At 43.2% G+C, this 16,595-nt stretch overlaps 1 protein-coding gene across 1 annotated transcript in view; it reads left to right on the top strand.

Annotated features, from left to right (window-relative positions):
• Positions 1 to 15,530, top strand: part of LOC134217567 (protein Wnt-4) — a 30,367-nt gene extending 14,837 nt beyond the window's left edge. Inside the window, exons 3-6 of the mRNA XM_062696344.1 lie at positions 13,380 to 13,632; positions 13,966 to 14,223; positions 14,292 to 14,504; positions 14,655 to 15,530. Of these exons, the coding sequence (XP_062552328.1) occupies positions 13,380 to 13,632; positions 13,966 to 14,223; positions 14,292 to 14,504; positions 14,655 to 14,891 (961 nt within the window). The 3' untranslated portion in view covers positions 14,892 to 15,530. The remainder of the gene's footprint in view (positions 1 to 13,379; positions 13,633 to 13,965; positions 14,224 to 14,291; positions 14,505 to 14,654) is intronic.
• Positions 15,531 to 16,595: the final 1,065 nt, after the last annotated feature.

Raw genomic sequence — 16,595 nt, 5'->3', positions numbered from 1 at the left:
GAAGGAGGCTCTGAGCCTCTTGGAAGGAGGCTTCCAGGCCTCTTGGAAGGAGGCTTCTGAGCCTCTTGGAAGGAGGCTTCTGAGCCTCTTGGAGGAGGCTTCCGAGGCCTCTTGGAAGGAGGCTTCCGAGCCTCTTGGAAGGAGGCTTCCAGGCCTCTTGGAAGGAGGCTTCCAGGCCTCTTGGAAGGAGGCTCTGAGCCTCTTGGAAGGAGGCTTGAGCCTCTTGGAAGGAGGCTTCTGAGGCCTCTTGGAAGGAGGCTTCCAGGCCTCTTGGAAGGAGGCTTCCAGGCCTCTTGGAAGGAGGCTTCTGAGCCTCTTGGAAGGAGGCTTCCGAGCCTCTTGGAAGGAGGCTTGAGGCCTCTTGGAAGGAGGCTCTGAGCCTCTTGGAAGGAGGCTTCTGAGCCTCTTGGAAGGAGGCTCTGAGCCTCTTGAAGGAGGCTTCCTGAGGCCTCTTGGAAGGAGGCTTCCGAGCCTCTTGGAAGGAGGCTTCCGGGCCTCTTGGAAGGAGGCTCTGAGCCTCTTGGAGGAGGCTTCTGAGCCTCTCTTGGAAGGAGGCTTGAGCCTCTTGGAAGGAGGCTTCCGAGCCTCTTGGAAGGAGGCTCTGAGCCTCTTGGAAGGAGGCTTCCTGAGCCTCTTGGAAGGAGGCTCTGAGCCTCTTGAAGGAGGCTTCCAGGCCTCTTGGAAGGAGGCTTCCAGGCCTCTTGGAAGGAGGCTTCCGAGGCCTCTTGGAAGGAGGCTCTGAGCCTCTTGGAAGGAGGCTTCCGGGCCTCTTGGAGGAGGCTTCTGAGGCCTCTTGGAAGGAGGCTTCTGAGGCCTCTTGGAGGAGGCTTCCAGGCCTGAGCCTCTTGGAAGGAGGCTTCCGAGCCTCTTGGAAGGAGGCTTCTGAGCCTCTTGGAAGGAGGCTTCCAGGCCTCTTGGAAGGAGGCTTCTGAGGCCTCTTGGAAGGAGGCTTCCTGAGCTCTTGGAAGGAGGCTTGAGCCTCTTGGAAGGAGGCCTGAGCCTCTTGGAAGGAGGCTTCCGAGCCTGCCTCTTGGAAGGAGGCTTCCGAGCCTCTTGGAAGGAGGCTTCCGAGCCTCTTGGAAGGAGGCCTGAGCCTCTTGGAGGAGGCTTCCTGAGCCTCTTGGAAGGAGGCTTCCAGGCCTCTTGGAAGGAGGCTTCCGAGGCCTCTTGGAAGGAGGCTTCCAGGCCTCTTGGAAGGAGGCTTCCGAGCCTCTTGGAAGGAGGCTCTGAGCCTCTTGGAAGGAGGCTTCCAGGCCTCTTGGAGGAGGCTTCCGGGCCTCTTGGAAGGAGGCTTCCAGGCCTCTTGGAAGGAGGCCTGAGCCTCTTGGAAGGAGGCTTCTGAGCCTCTTGGAAGGAGGCCTGAGCCTCTTGGAAGGAGGCCTGAGCCTCTTGGAAGGAGGCTCTGAGCCTCTTGGAGGAGGCTTCCTGAGGCCTCTTGGAAGGAGGCCTGAGCCTCTTGGAAGGAGGCCTGAGCCTCTTGGAAGGAGGCTTCGAGCCTCTTGGAAGGAGGCTTCCGAGCCTCTTGGAAGGAGGCTTCCTGAGCCTCTTGGAAGGAGGCTTCCAGGCCTCTTGGAGGAGGCTTCCAGGCCTCTTGGAAGGAGGCTTCTGAGGCCTCTTGAAGGAGGCTTCTGAGGCCTCTTGGAAGGAGGCTTCCTGGAGCCTCTTGGAAGGAGGCTTCTGAGCCTCTTGGAAGGAGGCTTCCGAGCCTCTTGGAAGGAGGCTTCCAAGCGTCTTGGGAGGAGCCTTCCAGGCCGCTTGGAAGGAGGCTGCCGAGCCTCTTGGAAGGAGGCTTCCGAGCCTCATGGAAGGAGGCTTCTGAGGCCTCTTGGAAGGAGGCTCTGAGCCTCTTGGAAGGAGGCTCTGAGCCTCTTGGAGGAGGCTTCCGAGCCTCTTGGAAGGAGGCTTCCGAGCCTCTTGGAAGGAGGCTTCCGAGCCTCTTGGAAGGAGGCTTCCGAGCCTCTTGGAAGGAGGCTTCCGAGCCTCTTGGAAGGAGGCTTCCGAGCCTCTTGGAAGGAGGCTTCCGAGCCTGAAAGAATAAGGAAAATAGGAGAAAGGTGGATGAAAACGGGATAAATTACAACCCACTTCTCATTTCTTACTTCTCACTTCTTATTTATTACTTCTCGCTTTTTTCTTTTCATATCTCACCTCTCAACCCTTACTCCTAAATTTTCACCTCTCACTTCTTGCTGCTCCCTACTTACTTATCACTTAGCACTTTTTACTTCTTACTTCTGACATATCATTTCTTACTTCCCCTTTCTCCCTTTCTTCTTCTCACTTTTCATTTCCCACTCTCATTTTTCATTCCTCGTTTCTCGCTTAGAATTTCTCATTTCTCATCTATGAATTTTCACTTCTCTCTTCTCACTAATCACTAATCACTACTCACTTTTCCCTTCTCAATTCTTAATACCTACTCCTCACTTGTTTCTTTTCACTTCCCACTTGTTTCTAGCGAGGATAGAAGGAAGAATGTGGAAGTAAGTAGAAGGAAGAGGGAAGAAAGAAGAAGAAATAAGGAAAAATGTTAAGAAAAAAGAAACGAAGTAGAAGGAAGAGGGAATAAGGAAGATAAAAGTAAACTTAGCACTCCTAATTTTTTTAATTTTTCTTCTCCTTCTTACTTCTCTGTGAAAGTGTGAAGTAAGTAGAAGGAGTTACTTACTTCTCACTTTTGATTTTTCGCTTCGAATTTCTCATTTATCATTCCCATCCCAGTTTGCATGGTTTGCTCGTTCCGAGTCGAGGTGCGCAATGCCAGCCCAGGGTAAATATAGTTCGAACCCTATCTAACCAAGCAAGACCAACAATAGAGCGCTCCGCCTGTGAATAGGTCAGATTATCGCTTATAGCCGCCTTCTCTTCGGCTTGGAACTAACCTACCTTGCGCACCGCAACCTCAACGTTACCATGCCACCGACCAGTACTTGTGAGTTGCTTCTGCTCTAGTACACACCTGCCGATGCCGTCTGTGCCAAAGTAGCCATCCTAGCATTCTGTCATTGTGAACTGGCACTCCTATTCAGCCACCATGAACAGCTCCAAACGCAACGTTTTCGAAGAGAAGCCAATTCAGAGGCACTTAGAAAGTCAGTGACAGAACTCTTATATGGCGAAAACAGAAACACAGGTTTATGGTTGAGCCTGTTTAATGTCGTGGAGTTGGAATCGGTGGCATCGATCCCAACATCGTCATCTCTGTCAGGTTACCCAGTGTTTGCAATATCTTTTCCGCCAAAGCTGCAGTGGTTTTCATCGCAACCATGTACATATCGAAGAAGCCGCTTTTGGTCTAAAGCTACTTAGACAGCTTAGGTATCCCTGGAACCAGAGCATTCCCGCCAACCAGCTAGCTCTGGTACAGTACACAACGATAACTGCAACTAGGTCCTCCCCAACCAATAAATAGTAACTTGTGAACTATCCGTTTTAGCTCATTTCTTCGAGACCATGACGTCCATGAATATTATGGTTCGAATATTATGAATATTATGGTTACCATGAATATTATGGTTCGAGTTGAAGTCGCTCATACAGATCTTGATATGACCATTTGGAATTCTATCTACGACGGCATTGAGTTGGCTGTAGAAGCTCTCTTTGGTTGGCGCATAACATTGGATTATAGGCCTGGGCAGTAAGTCTGAATCTAACTCCACGATGCCTGGGAGCGTGTTCACATCGTTAATCAGAGTATAGCGAAATTTGTCCCGACGGCATTCTGTGTTCTGAAAATTTTGTCCAACGTACTTCACTCAGTCCCAGGATCTCAAGCTTCATGTGGAGTGTCTCATTGGCAATTTATGCCAATTTACCCTGCTGGGCTAGGGTTAAAACGATCCACGATCCTATTCATGTCCGTAGTTTTGCGCTAAGAGTAGTTGCCGTAAAATCAGTCCGTATTCTTTCATTATCGGATTCTCGAACAAATTGTTGTTTCAGGGACAGCAGGTTGTTTGTCCAAGGTTCCCTATCTACCGCCCAGTCAACACAACATCGCATGTTGTATGGGAACAACCTATATCGCCTCCACTTTAGCATCTAATACTGCATCATATACGATCTTGTGGCGGGATGGAGCTGCTATCTTAGATAAAGCTTTCGCTGGACGCCTGAGACACTGAGACACAGACACTGTTGGAGCCGCATCTCCTTGTTGAACAGATGCTCGATCGGTCGGGTCAAATTTGTTTTAAGTTCCACCCAACACCAGGACTTTGCTAGTGTAATTTGAGTGGCACTCGGTCGCTTTGAAAGTATCTGCTTGTGGATACATGCAGATTTTTATAGAAGTTCAAGAGCCCATTGTAAAACTCCACCACTTTCTAGGCAGACCTTACAGGACGCACTCTCTCACTCTAGCTAATGTCAGAAGGCCTACAGTGCCCAGGTTACACTACCAGCTAAGTACCCAATCCTTAACTGGGGGTCAATTGTCATCGCAAGTCCCGTGAAAGCGTAAATATTGGAACATGTGAGGACCAGAGTTATGTTAAACACTCCTTCCCGAATATCAACTCACCATTTCGTAAGCCTGACGGATGGAAAAATATTTTTTTGTCAATAAGGTATGTAAAAATTACTATAGTCGATGAATTTTAAATCGGTTCATGAGAAATACAATCCGTTACTCAAACATGTTCCATTAATACGAAAAACATTTTTGCTTCTGAACCGGTTTCCGTCCCACTTGAAGTCAGGCAAAAAGATTACCTAATATGTTCGAGAATAAATATTTATTTTCTTAGAATTTTATTTCAAAACCGAAAATGAAGAAAGTTAGGGCTATTAGTTCGATTGCACGTTATCTCTTTTTTACGATCGCTTTCTAGTTTCCTATGCTTCTGCGGCGGAAGATAATAAAGACAATCGTGGGTGTAACTTGTAAAATCGCGGTTCAATCACACATATTTGAAAACGACAATTCGGCTAGAGCGGCGAGATGTTAATTAATATAATTGATGGCAAGTAGGAAGCTCGCTTGACTTCTGCTGGACCATGATGGATGCCCTATGATGGGGAGATATCTATATTGCTGTGGGAAACTGTGTGAATTGGATAAACAGTTAATGTTTGGTAGGCAGTTAATATTTGCCCGGACACACAAACCGTCATATGATAGAATAATATATGCATTCCGATTGATATGTACTCAACGAGGTTTACCTAATCCGTAATTGTGTTGATCAATTTATTATCCATGATATAAGATTGAAATAAACATAGACTATTGCCTTTTTTGTTATGCTGGTTTTGTGAGCATCATTACAAACAAGTGTTTTAGTAAGGGAGTGAATATTATATAATGGAAATGAAAAATCATTTAGAGCTGTTTCGCAAAATACCTTTACTGGTCATTAGATGAAATAGTACTATACCATTTAAGTCTATCAATTCCGTCAAATGATGAGTTGAAATGGGATACTGCATGATAGTACTAACACGCCTGAGCCTGAGGGGCCATCATACGTAAGGTGAGTGTACCGGTTTTGGCCACTTTAGTACCTAATTTGGCCTACCCTGAAAATGCATACTCTCCGAGAATTATAGGTCAGTTTCAACAGCGTATGAAAAACATATCTTCTAAAAAAACTAATAAAATTATCGTAATTTTTTCTCGGATTTATTCGCAAAATTTGCCAAATTAGGAGATCTGGCTTAAACATTCTATGGTTACCTTAAGATTGTTTATTTAAATTACATACTTTATTCAAGTGATTGTTCTTCACCGTAAGATTTTTTCAAACAAATTATTTATTATAGAGCATAAAAAAAGACTGATCCCTCTTCCCCCATACATAATAAGTGCACGCAAAAAAAACGTTCCCGAATTCGTGAACCAGCAAAAATACACCGTGATTTAAATCATGGATTCAGGAACACTGCGAAATGGTGAGTTGACATCCGGGAAGGGGCGCCTAACATAGCTCTGGTCCTCACAAGTTCCAATACTCACGCTTCCACGGGTCTTCCGATGACAATTGACCGCCAGCTAAGGGTTGCGTACTTAGCTGGTAGTGCAGCCTGGTCACTGTTGTCCTTCTGACATCAGCTAGAGTGAGAGGGTGCGTCCTTTGGGGTCTGCCTAGGATGTGGTGGGGTTCGACAGTGGGCTCTGTTGAACTTCTATAAAAAGCTGCATGTGTCCCAAGCAGGCCCTATCAAAGCGACCGTGTGCCGCTCAAAGCGCACTAGCCTAGTCCTGGTGTTGGGTGGGACTTTAAACAAATTTGACCCGACTGACCGAGCGTCTGTTCACCAAGGAGGTGCGGCTCCAACAGCGTCTGTTCTGGCATCCAGCGGCTGAGTATGAAATGCTATTCCCCGGAAGCTATACCTAAGATGGCAGCCCCATCCCGGTGGATAGGGAACCTTGGGCCAACAACCTACTGTTCTCGAAACATCAATTTGTTCGATAATCCGACAATGAAAGAATACGGACTGATTTTACGGCGACGACTCTTAGCGCGAAACAAAGGAACATGGAACGTTTTAACCCTAGCCCAGCAGGGTAAATTGGCACAACTTGCCAATGAGGCACGCCGCATGAAGCTTGAGATCCTGGGACCTAGTGAAGTCCGTTGGCCAAACTTTGGAGAACACAGAACGCCGTCGGGACAAGTTCTGCTATACTCTGGTTTACGAGGTGAACACGCTCCCCGACATCGAGGAGTTGGCTTCCTACTAAGCGCTCAGGCACACTCTGCGCTTATGAAGTGGGAACCTATAAGTGAAAGGATAATCGTTGCCAGATTTAGAACACGGGTCCGAAACCTTACCATAATCCAATGTTATGCGCCAACCGATGCTGCCGACCTGCAAGACAAAGAGAACTTCTACAGTCAACTCAATGCCGACGTAGATAGAACTCCGAAGGGTGATATCAAGACCTGTTTGGGCGACTTCAATGCGAAGATCGGATCCGACAACTCGATCCATGAGCGCATTATGGGACGCCATGGTCTCGGAGAAATGAGCGAAAACGGAGAGCTGTTCGCAGATGTTTGTGGTAATAACGACATGGTGATCGGGGGATTGCTCTTCCCTCATCGACCGGTTCACAATGTCACGTGGGTCTCCCGTGACGGCTTTACATAAAAAACCAAATCGACCACATCTGCATCAGCCGAAAATGGAAACGGAGCCTTCTTGATGTACGGAATAAACGTAGTGCCGATATCGCATCTGATCATCACCTCCTCATCGGCGAAATACGCCTGCGCATTGCGAGGATTCGTCGGCAGGAGGAAAGAGTTGGACGACGATTCAAGACACGCCGACTGGAAGATGCCTCGGTGAAACGGTCCTTCGTTGAAGAACTGGAGACGCGTGCTGCAGATATTCCGGAAGGTGGCAGCGTGGAAGACCAATGGACCGCCATCAAGAATGCCTTCTTCGCCACCAGCGAGAACAATCTGGGCGAACTACGCACCCAGAGAAAACAATGGATCACCGATGGGACCTGGAGAAAGATAAAGAAGCGAAGGGAAGCCAAAGCCGCGATAGAGCGATCGAAAACCAGAGGAGCCATCCAGAGACATCCGCTCAACTACTGCATCGTTTATTTCGTAATATCTGGGACACCGCAACTTTCCCGGTCGACTGGATGCAAGGTATCTTAGTGAAGGTGCCCAAAAAGGGTCACCTGACTGTATGCGATAACTGGCGAGGCATTATGTTGCTGTGTACCGTTCTCAAAGTTCTGTGCAAAATTAGAGAAGATCGATTCAGGAGAAGATCGATGCGACTCTCCGGCGGCAGTAAGCCGGATTCCGTGCCGGAAGATCCTGTGTGGACCACATTGTCACGCTCCGCATCATTTTGGAGCAGGTCAACGAATTCCAAGAGTCCCTTTACTTGGTATTCATTGACTACGAAAAAGCTTTCGACCGTCTCAATCACGAGAATATATGGGGCGCCCTGAGACGCAAGGGAGTTCCTAAGAAAATCATCGGCCTCATCGAGGCACAATACGAGGCCTTCTCGTGTAGAGTGCTGCACAATGGGGTCTTGTCCGACCCCGGGTCGTAGCTGGTGTGAGGCAAGGATGTATTCTATCACCGTTACTGTTCCTCATCGTAATCGACGAGATTCTGGTAGATGCGATTGACCGTGAACCAAACCGCGGGCTGTTATGGCAGCCTATAACCATGGAGCACCTAAACGACATCGAATTGGCTGATGACGTTGCACTCCTCGCACAACGGCGCTCTGATATGCAGAGTAAGCTCAACGACCTTGCCGAGCGCTCCTCTTCGGCAGGTTTAGTCATCAACGTCAACAAAATCAAATCGTTGGATGTAAACACGGTGACTCCTTCCAGTTTCACAGCAGCCGGGCAACCAGTGGAGAATGTTGAAAGCTTCTAATATCTTGGTAGCCAAATGGCGTCAGACGGCGGTACCAAGATCGACATAGGCGCACGGATCAAGAAAGCAAGGGCTGCCTTTGCGAGTTTAAGAAATATCTGGAAAAACAGGCAGATAAGTGAACGCACCAAAATACGAATTTTCAACTCTAACGTGAAATCTGTGCTGTTATACGCTAGCGAAACATGGTGTGTATCAGTGGAGAACACTCAATGGCTGCAGGTGTTCATTAACAGATGCCTGCGGTATATAATTCGGGCTTGGTGGCTTCACAACTGGATCTCAAACAACGAGCTCCATCGTCGTTGTCACCAGAGGCCAATAGCAACAGAAATTCGGGATCGGAAGTGGGGCTGGGTCGGCCACACTCTACGTAGGGGCGGAATCGAAATCTATAAACAAGCATTAGACTGGAACCCAGCGGGACATCGCAGCAGAGGCAGACCCAGAGGCTCATGGCGGCGAAGCCTCAAAAAAAGAAATAAAAGAAGTCGACCGAAATCTAACCTGGCAACAGGTTAAAGCGATAGCCGGGCAACGCTCAGGATGGAGATCTTTCAAGTCGGCCCTTTGCACCACCGGAGGTGTACAGGATCCATAAGTAAGTAAGTAAGTATTCAGGAACACCAGTCACCAGTTACGTGTGTAAGATCAGTAGAAGCATGAATACTAGAACGCTAGTGGCGCTGTAGCTATTTTATGCGTTTTGCCAAAATATGCTTCATTAACACGTCCAACATGTTTAACTTGGCCGTGTGTTTTGCATCATGTTATAGTAGGGTAACTGTACCAGCTTTGGCCATGTTCCTAATTCGGCCAGTAGAACTCCAGAAATAAAGCAATTTTTGATTGTTTTATTAGCTCTAACAGGAGATATATTTCTTATACTTCTTTGCTGTTGAAACTGATCGATAATTTTTGAAAATTATGCATTTTTCAAGTTTTACACTTCAGTGTCTCGTACTTGACTAGACGACCTCACAGTTAAAGTCGACATACGTATCTGCAAAGTTACAAAACATGGTGGAACTAAATGGGAAGTATTAAACTCGTCTAATGACAGTTAAATATGTTAAGCTTTTTCTCTTTAAATTTTTTTATATATTTTTCGAAACATACATTGATAAAATAATTGTAGTGAAAGAAAAAGTAAGAAGCAAAATCGAATCAAACGTTCCTGTTGATAAAATAATTGTAGTGAAAGTAAATGTTAGTAAGGTTCGTTTTACTGAGCATGTCTCAGTTACTATCGCTAAGGCCAACCCTATGCTCGGATTCTTACGGCTTAAAACAGCACAGTTCGATGATATCCATACTCTTAAATCGCTGTATTGTGGAATAAATCGTAGCATCGTAGCATGGAGTACAAATCTGGACAAATCTGTACCATTCCATTCAAATCGACCGCATCTAGATCACATCTTTGTGAAATCATATTTTTTTCGAGAATTCAATTTTTTATTTTTTATGTATCTGAAATTTCGTATATAAATTTTCTGTGATCATAAAACATAATTTGAATAATTGTTTTCCATTTTGATTCTAGCTTAACTTTTGACAAGGGCCTAAGCAAAAAAAAAAATACAGTCGCCTCTCCACATCTCGATATTGGAGGGACCATCGAGATAGGGAGAGATCGAGGAATGGAAGGAAAATTTAAATGGGTACTAGATCCAAAAAAGCTTGTTGCTATGAAAAACGACAACAAAACAAATGTCATTTCTTATTGTTGATGTGTTTGTTATTGTCCAGAGATGGTCTAGTAGCCTAAAAATTTAAACATATCGACATAAGGAGAGTGAATTCAGAACAAAATATCCTCAGAACACATCGAGATAGAGAGATATCGAGATAGGGAGGTTATCGAGATGTAGAATGCCCGAATGTATGTAGTTTGAAGGGACCGAGCAAACCATCGACATAGGGAGAGATATCGAGATATAGAACATCGAGATGTAGAGAGTCGACTGTATAACTTTTAAACGGCTTGTCCGGTCGTTTTGGTGTCTTCGGCAATGTTATAGGTAATCATTGGGGCTATGTGGAAAAATATACACTGAGAATGAAAAAGTTCTATCAGTAAAATAAAACTTAAAAATCAATTTTCTCAAAAACGAATTTTTCAATTTTTTTTCTTTTATATGTTGTAGCAGATAATATATGTACTTTTTTGCAATATGGGTCATAATGGAGAAATGATGGACAAAAAAAGTTTTTTTTTTAAATGAGCTGGTTTTTCAAAAATGGACGAAATTTTTCCAATTTCTTCCGAATTTTTTCGATTTTTTTTCCACAACCTCATACTTTGAAAATGGCCAACCACTGCTCCATAACTAGCATTTGTCAATAAATATCAATGACTCGTCAAAATTTGATTCTAGGTTGAATAGAATCGAAAAACATAAGGTAACACTAATAAAATTACAGTACACTTTTTACATTGAAAATTTTACGTACTTTCATAAAATCAAGTCGATAAAAACGTGAATTAACTAACGGACAAGCCGTTTTCAAGTTAAATATGTTTGAAAGTATTCAAGGTGTTTTTGCTTAGGCCATTGTTAAAAGTTTTAGGCTAGAGTCAAAATGCCAAACCAATGATGCAAATCATGTGTTTTGATCACAAAGAATGTGTATGCCATATTTCAGAGAAATAAAAAAAAAAAAACAAAAATAAATGGACCTTCGATTTTACAAAATTGTTCTCTGAAGAACACAGAAACGCTTCAAACGCCTTGTGCCGAATACCAACCTACCTCAATACCAAAATCGTAGTGCTTTGATTGACTTGCAAACATTAGCAGACCGTCGAGGGATGCTTCAAAGGATGTTTCGTCGTCATAATGTTCAACATCGACTACATAGTTACATCCGGGAGAATATTTGAACCGTTTGTTTGAGAAACTGCATATGTAACATTTTTGTCCAAAATGAGTTTTTTTTAATATATTCTGAATCCTCGTCTAAAAATACGTATTCTGGTAAAAAAACGAAAACAAATTGTTGTTCAGGAATGTATGATTTTTTTTTCGTTTGTTTGAAAAACTACATATGTCCACACTCTTTGGAGAGCAATTATGAATTACTGCTTACAGTTTTTGCACTGGAGGGACCCCAGGGTGTAGAGTTTTGCCAAAAACGATTGATCTGTATCGAATAAATCGAAAGATTCGGTGCCAATTTGTTCAAAAACAGTTTTTTGTCGTTTTCTCGGTATTGTGAAAAATGGATGTATGCAGTTTCTCAAACAAATGATTCATTTAATGGCATGCACCGTTTCGTCAAATCAGAAATCACCAACTGCTATGGATCTGTGGCCACCGCACTCATTATGGTCAAAATAGGGAGGGAGTGCTAATGGACCTTTTAAGGCTATCTTATACCTCGGGAAAATTTTCCGCCGGATTTTGGGCCCCGTGTATTTTAAATGGGGCCGGGATTTTGATTTTCCGTGCCCAAATCCCGAAAACATCGCATATGTAAAAATACATGGGGAAAAAGTCCGTGAACCAAATTACTTCAGTCGCTCTACTAGAGCGAGCCTCTAATTGTAATTCTAACTAATTGTAATTCTGCTGCACCAGATGACAAGCAACAGGTATCAGCAACGTGTTTCGTACATTGAACTTGCCTAAACATACATTTGTAAAACTAAATCAAACATTTTAAAATGATGTAGCTAGTATGACTATTTTTACCACCCCGAGTCCATAATACGCAAAAACGAGTTTGTTTATATACGTATTATGGTCCCCCTATTTGATATACATATTCCTTGTGCCTATTATGGACCCCCTTGTGTGCTAGTAAAGATATCCTCACATCTCGGGAATTTTGTCCACGGATTTTTTCCGCATGTATTTTTACAAATGCGATGTTTTCGGGATTTGGACACGGAAAATCAAAATCCGGGCCCCATTTGAATTACACGGGGACCAAAATCCGGCGGAAAATGTTCTCGAGGTGTAAATTAGCCACAATGGACCCTTTAGCCTATTTACATTTACAAATTAGTTAATATAACTGCATTTCTGTTTTCCAGTCCATAACAATTGTATGGAACTGCTGTCCTGATATATGAAGCAACTTCATCCGAAGGAAGTTTGCAGGAAATCGTCGATTCCAGCGTTTAATTTGGATTTTGATTAAACGCACGGGGTCCATTACTAGCACTAACTCCCTAATCCATTAGATATGATTTATGCCGCAGATTATTCAATAAAGTATGATGTTTTTCGACTTCAATGTTACCAAATTAGTTTTGGCTTTCTCGTATGCTAAGTAATAATAATAATAATAATAATGGGATCACTCCAAAACCAAACTTTTGATAAAAAACTCGAGGACCCATAGTGTTATATACCAATCGACTCAGCTCGACGAATTGTGGTGATGTATGTATGTGTGTGTACACACAATGTGAGACGCACTTTTTTGTACTTAGCTTTATCCTAGTTGCTCGCAACAGGTTGCAACATTGCGTTTCGAAGGTATTATAAAAACATTGCTTTTTCTTGCTTTTTCGGAAGCATGCAAGGATTTTTTTTGTTCCAAACTGAAAAATTAATTACAAAAATTACTGCAATACATTCAAATGAACGCAAATGAATGTGAATTGATGGAAATAACTGAATCTATCTCCCTAAAGTGCAATTATATAAATGCAATATATAAATTTAAGACAATCAATAAATAAATAAATAAAACAATAAATAGAGAGAGAATAAATAGAGGAGAATTCTCCAAAAACCCCTACTTCTAACTTGTTATTTTCAGAGAAGCTCTTTTTTATAGACAATCAAACTAATCGAACACACTCTGGCTGCGTCCTTTCAAATGAACCTAAGCTCACCGAAAGCCCATGCCATTGACCGAAAAGCTTCACTTTCAACTTTTTATAGCAGCACATGTACACCACAAAGTTTCCAATTAAGCTCGCCACAAACGAGCTTACAAACTTATTCTATGTTTTAATGCTCTTTCCATTTCTTCCATTCGTCCCGCCAGAAATGAGGAAACATCGCTCCCGGCGAAAAACACCGTGATGGCCGTTTTCAGCCCGATGACCAAATCTCCCGGTCCTTGCCGGTTCCTCTCGGGCACTCGCCGGCAGAACCATCAATGTCGCCGTGACACAGGCCTACCGGATGCAATCAAGGAAGCGCGGCGGCTTGCCGTCACTCACTGCGAAGAGCAGTTCCGCTACGACCGTTGGAATTGTTCGATCGAAACGCGAGGAAAGCGAAACATATTTAAGAAGGTAATCAGCTTTGTATTAGCAAAAAAAAAGTTAGAGATTTAATGATTGAATCAATCAACCTTAGTTTGAATACATTCATATTTAAAAAAGCAGTAACTTTGATTACATCTTGCGTTTATTTGCGTGTTCCAGATATGTTCAGTTTTAATTACAAAATATTTCTATCTGTGTATATCGCCTATTCTTTAGCATCTTATGTGGCATGATATACGATTCTATTTTGACTGGGATTTGTTTGCGGTTATTTATTTTACCCTACGAGAACGCTTTGTCCATCTTTCCGTGATGTTTCACTTTCGTTTTGCCTGACCACATGTTTCGCTATTCTTTTAGGTATATCGCGAAACAGCATTCGTGCACGCTTTGACTGCGGCAGCCATCACCTACTCGGTGGCCCGTGCTTGCGCCGAGGGGAAGATGGCCAAATGCCAGTGCGCGTCGGAGAAGCGTCCGGAAGCCACACGGCTGGCGTGGAAATGGGGCGGCTGCAGTGATAACATAAAGCACGGCAAACGAGTCACGAGAAATTTTCTGGAGCTCCAACCAGCTGATGGTGATGCGGTGGCAGAGATGCTGCGACACGATAGTGAGGTATTAATGATGATTATGGGATTATTACAGAGATGAAAAGACTGGCTGCTCAATTGAATAATTTGCAGGTTGGCATACAAGCCGTTACGACAACGATGAATGATCGCTGCAAATGTCATGGAGTTTCCGGTTCGTGTTCACTGAAAACATGCTGGAGGAAATTGGGAGATTTCAACGCCACAGCCGCCATGCTTAGAACCAAATACCATCATGCCATTCGGAAAATTCCGATTAATAACAAGACCTCGAGAAGGGCGGTGCCAAAGGAATTCAGAGAAAGGGTTTGTGTCTTTGTGTTCAGGGTCTTCGGCTCAACACTTTGGACTTAGTGGTATTCAGGATAATCATTTTAATAATCCTCAAGTCTAAAGATTGAGACGGGACCCCGTTTTTGTAATTCGAAAACGAGCTTCATGGATGATTAATTTTAGGACGGAAACTACGACCAGTTGTTCTACTTCGAGACATCACCCACGTTCTGCTCGGTGACACGCGGAAGAAGATGTCTCCATCCGGACAATTGCGCCACTCTGTGCTGTGGTCGTGGCTACACTACAAAAGTGATTAAAACCATTGAAAAATGTCGCTGCCGATTTACGAACGGACGGTGCTGCCAGATAATTTGCGATTATTGTGAGAAGTTTGAAGATAGATATTACTGTAAATAAACATTGAAATCCTGCTCATGACAAGTACACAATTCTGATATACTTAATTATTATGTAGCTATTTATTAAAACTGTAGTGTAGAACTCTAGTTGCAATAGACCAGCCATTCCATAACAAAAGTACCTAAATGTATTAAAATATTGGAAATCTTTGTTTTCGTCGAACTATCAAACCTTGAACTTTTTAACCGTAATGGCCAAAGTAAAAATATACAATTACAGGAGTTTCAAAAAAGAAATAAACCAACCAAATATATTACAAAATTCTGTGGAATTTTTTGTCATAGAATCGCTGGAAAATTGGAAGAGTAAAAACATTTGATGTGCTTTATTTTAAGCATGAGCAATAAATATTTCATGACATAGTTTTACGTATTACGTTGCGCTAAACTTCTCTCAAAAAATTTTCAATCAAAGTTAGTCTACTCGTTGTTTAACTATATATGCAATAAATCCAGTACCTAGACATAGAATAGCATTGAAACGAAGTAGAAGTGAAGTCATTTGAGTTGTTCTTTGCGTAGGATTAAGGAAATACATACAAGATAATGCACCCAAACATACGATTGTTGAATGTAACTCAAACTAATTGTCCCACTCATAGGCCAATAAATTTTCATGTCTGTAGATAGAAGCCAATTATTCGTTGTTAATTATTATTAATTGATAACCACACCACACATTGAAATTATCAACAAATGATTAATGGACTCCTAGCTCTTGATCAGAAGGTTGAGGTTGTCATCATCCCCTAAATTTTGATCTTTGATGTTTGGCCTGTTTCTCCACAGTCAGGCAAATGAGAAATTCTAAATAAATATTGTACTTCAGAAATGAATAGACTATTTCCTCTGCTTTCTTTAAATGTTGATCCCAAAATTCTTTCTGAAATTTCATCTTCAGAATGCTAGACCCGTCTCGGAACACTAGAATGTTTTGAAACTTGTTTGGTTTCCTTCAAATGTGGAGTTTTCAGAATTCCTACGAAACGCTTAATAGACCGGTAGTTCTCTACGGACACGAGACCTGGACGATGCTCGTGGAGGACCAACGGGCACTGGGAGTTTTCGAAAGGAAAGTGTTGCGTACCATCTATGGTGGGGTGCAGATGTCTGACGGTACGTGGAGGAGGCGGATAAACCACGAGTTGCATCAGCTGTTGGGAGAACCATCCATCGTTCACACCGCGAAAATCGGAAGACTGCGGTGGATCAGGCACGTAGCCAGAATGTCGGACAGTAATCCGGTGAAAATGGTTCTCGACAACGAACCGACGGGAGCAAGAAGGCTAGGTGCACAGCGGCCAAGGTGTGCGGACCCTCCGAAGACTGCGTGGTTGACGACGTGCAGCCATGGACCGAGCTGAATGGAGAAGACTTTTATGTATTGCTCAGGTCATTCCGGCCTTAGACTAGTAATAAAGAAAAAAAAATCAGAATTCCCATCAACTCTCTGTTAGCAACTAAACGTGTATGATTGAAACGTTTGATGATTAAAGCTACCCCAAATTGAAGAGTCAAAAAACTCCACAAAAAAGATTTTAAAAGCAAGTTCAAAATTATCAAATAATCAAGAACAACAGCCTTTTACGTTCTACGCGTAGCAGTACTCGTTTTAAAAATATGAAAAAAAGCTATGATTTTACTTACGGGGGAAATATATATACAAAACAATAATAATAGTTACAAAACAAAAAAAATAATC

The sequence above is a fragment of the Armigeres subalbatus genome, chromosome 2 (assembly GCF_024139115.2).
Source record: "Armigeres subalbatus isolate Guangzhou_Male chromosome 2, GZ_Asu_2, whole genome shotgun sequence".
Classification (NCBI taxonomy): Eukaryota; Metazoa; Arthropoda; class Insecta; order Diptera; family Culicidae; genus Armigeres; species Armigeres subalbatus.
The sequence above is the reverse complement of the archived record's forward strand: the minus strand, read 5'-3'. Positions and strand labels throughout refer to the sequence as shown.